The 3,411-nt window shown below is 41.7% G+C and overlaps 1 protein-coding gene across 1 annotated transcript in view; it reads left to right on the forward strand.

Annotated features, from left to right (window-relative positions):
- Positions 1-377, forward strand: part of HSPB3 (heat shock 27kDa protein 3) — a 466-nt gene extending 89 nt beyond the window's left edge. The window contains 1 exon segment of the mRNA XM_010074234.1: positions 1-377. This exon segment is cut by the window's left edge and continues 31 nt beyond it. Within this exon segment, the coding sequence (XP_010072536.1) occupies positions 1-377 (377 nt within the window).
- The last annotated feature ends 3,034 nt before the right edge of the window (positions 378-3,411 follow it).

Consider the following 3,411-nt stretch of genomic DNA (forward strand, 5'->3'; position numbering starts at 1 on the left):
TGGAAGCACACAAATTGGATCACTCTTTATATGCTTTGCCGGGCCCTTCTACAGCTGCATTGAGCAACAGAAGTTGTACTGCGGAAAGTACAGCTGAGGCTGGGAAGAGCAACCAGGAGGAGGAAAACACACACTTTCAGGTCTTGCTGGATGTTGTGCAGTTCCGCCCTGAAGATATAATTATTCAGACTTTTGAAGGCTGGCTCCTGATCAAAGCTCAGCATGGACCCAGGATGGACGAACATGGTTTCATATCCAGAAGCTTTACCAGACAATACAAATTGCCTGATGGAGTGGAGAACAAAGACTTGTCTGCACTTTTCTGCCATGATGGCATTTTGGTTGTTGAAATGAAGAACTCAGTGGGAAAGGATTAGACCATTGTCCGTAGTTTATTGGTGAGACAAAATCATTCTTACTACAATAAACAATATCATTCAAGCAACGCTGTAGAGTATAGTAAGCATGTGGCTGTATTTATATTACAGTAAAGGAAAATCTTTGTATATATTTTTCAGTATGCTGAGTTTATTGTTTGATGTGAAATGGTAGACTGCTTGCCTCCAGCTACATCTGTGTTGGAAAGCCAGGCTTTTTGAAGAGTAGAAAACTTGGGCTAGTCACAGCAAGAGAAAAATAATCCATTTGACAACATATTGAAAATAAAGCACATTTATGAGTTCAATAGAAGGAGCTGTACTTCTAAGGAATAAGCATTTGTCATACATAGTCATAACCATTAAAGAAGCAACAGACAGGTTGTGAGTCTTATGGAAATTTAATTTACGTATCAAAAAAATCTGTTTTCTAGTTTTTTGAGATTAAATCCTTCTTCTTTAGGCTCTGGAAAAGCACATAAACTGAAGGATACTATCAAGAAAAACAATATTTCCACAGATCAAGCTTTTATACAAAAAAAACCTTGAGAGATTGCTTTTTAGAAGTATGTTGCATGTTTGAAACTGCAAGAAAAAAGAATAATCATTGATTATATTTGCTTGAAGACACAATAAGTAGAAATGATACTTTCTGTCAAAGGCAAATTAATTTGAAAGAAAACATTCAAAGACAATTAGAAAATTGTTTTTCCTTAACATGTTCTGCTCTCTATTAGCAACTGAAGAAAAAATACACTGCTTACAAATACACAGAAGGATCAAACTCTTCCTTATGAAGCCCCAATAACAAAAAAAATGTTACTCTAGCACAGATGCCTTTATGCTCATGCTTTCTAGGTAGTCTTGTTGTTCAATCGGGTGACTCTTTTATTATTCATGTTGCTTGACAGTTTAGGCTGAGATGCCACAGCTGTGTCTTCAAGAACAAGTTTTTCTGCCTGTGTGTAGTCCCACTCTCCCTGTATGAACATAGGCTCTACATGGATCTAATTTTAAGTGTGGGGTTTCCTTACCACAGACACAGGTTTAATTTCTGTCCCAATATCTCTCATTTCATGAGAGTGGTACAGATGAAAAAAAATCCACCCGCTATATCTAGTATATGGTCTCCTCAACATTAAAAGAGTTTGTAAATATTCAAACATTTGAGGAGATCTGCAGCTGCAAGTCTAACTGCCTCCTTTTATGTGTACTGGAGATGAGTATGACTGCTGTGCTATGAATAGTAAAGGAATGTGGAATGGAAAGTGTCAAGTTAAATACAGACTCTTTATGATAGCCATCTGCTGTTTGGACAAATCAAAAACATATTCAAATGAAACTGAATACAAATACAATTTTAAGAATATAAGAAAAATCTGATGAACAAAACCTGAGCTCTTGGTGGCTGAAGCCAGAGAGTTCCTTTAGTTTAAAATTAAAGCCCTAAGCTTGTATGTCTGGACATGCCCATTCGTTAGAAAGATTTGTTGTGGTTGTTTAGATTTGAAGATCTTTGAAGCAACTGACTTTAGAAAAGTGGGTAGTCCAATACACTAAAACTAAATTCACTTTCTAAAACTCACAAGGTTTGTACAAGAAATGCAGAATAAAGTCTGGGTTGTAAATTTCCACCATATGCAATTATTTTATTTTTTTAACAGAGCAGAATTCAAGATACTAATATTTTCTCACAAATCAAACCAACTATAAAACATCTGCACCTGTATTTCCACTCAACTCACACTTTTCCCTCATGTTGTCTGTGTTTAGTTTGTGCATTGGTTTAAGATAATAAACAGTCATGATGGAAAATTGGATCTAGATTTTCAACAGTTGTAGGTCAAGAACCTTCCTCAGCCAAGAATTTGGTGGAAGACGTGCACTGGGTTTGTGTGGTGGGGTTTGGTATTGGGGGAGCGGTTACAGGGGTGGCTCCTGTGAGAAGTTGCTGGTAGCTCTCCCGGCTCCAAGTCAGACCTGCCTCTGGCCAAGGCCAAGCCCATCAGCGAGGGTGGATCCGTGTCTGTGGGAACACCTTTAAGAGGGGCGCAGCACGTGGGGCAGGTGGGCAGCACGGCCCCAGCCCAAGAGCTGGGGGCTCTTCAGGAGCCAGTGAAAGAACCAGCAGCGGAGAGAGGAGTGGGGTGTGAGGGAGACAGCTACACAGGCACTGAGGCCAGTGAAGAAAGGGGGGGAGGAGGTGCCGGAGCAGAGGCTCCCCTCCAGCCTGTGGTGAGGCAGCAGCTGTGCCAAAAAAAAATGCCCCTGCAGCCATGGAGGGTAAGGATGGAGCAGAGATCCTCCGGCAGCCCGGGGAGCACCTCACGCCAGAGGAGGTGGCTGCACCTGAAGGAAGCCATGAACCCGTGAGAGGGACCCCGTGTTGGAGCAGGAAAGACTGAGAGGAGCCCTCCCCTGAGGAGGAAGGAGCAGCAGGGACAACACATAGTGGACTGACCGCAACCCCCATTCCCTGACCCCGGTGCCGCTGGAGGGGAGGAGGTAGAGAAATGGGGAGTGAAGTTGAGCCCGGGAAGAAGGGAGGGGTGAGGAGAAGGTGTGTTTTAAGATTGGGTTCTATTTCTCATTATCCTACTCTGATGTGATTGGTAACAAATTAAATTGGTTTTGTTTCCCCAAGTCCAGTCTGTTTTGTCCATGACCATAAGTGGCGAGTGATCCCTCCCTGTCCTTGCCTCACTCATGAACCTTTCATCGTATTTCCTCCTCCCCATCCTACCAGAGGAAACAGATAGCAAGTGGCCACGCGGTACTTGTTGCTGGCTGGACCTAAACCACAACAAGTTGTAACATGGATTTTAAAAAAATGAAATCCAGATATAGTTCTGGATTTAAACTTTACACACCAACTTTCTAAAAGCTCACAAGTGTAGACCCATGGTTTCCACATCACCTTATGGCACAACTGTTGGGATAGAGTTCAGGTTCAACAGTTAGTAACCTGCTTTGGTGATTTTTGTTTACAGAGAATTTTGTAAATTTGATAACTTAAAATTACAGGTTATTATAA

The sequence above is a fragment of the Pterocles gutturalis genome, unplaced genomic scaffold (assembly GCF_000699245.1).
Source record: "Pterocles gutturalis isolate BGI_N339 unplaced genomic scaffold, ASM69924v1 scaffold12537, whole genome shotgun sequence".
Classification (NCBI taxonomy): domain Eukaryota; kingdom Metazoa; phylum Chordata; class Aves; order Pterocliformes; family Pteroclidae; genus Pterocles; species Pterocles gutturalis.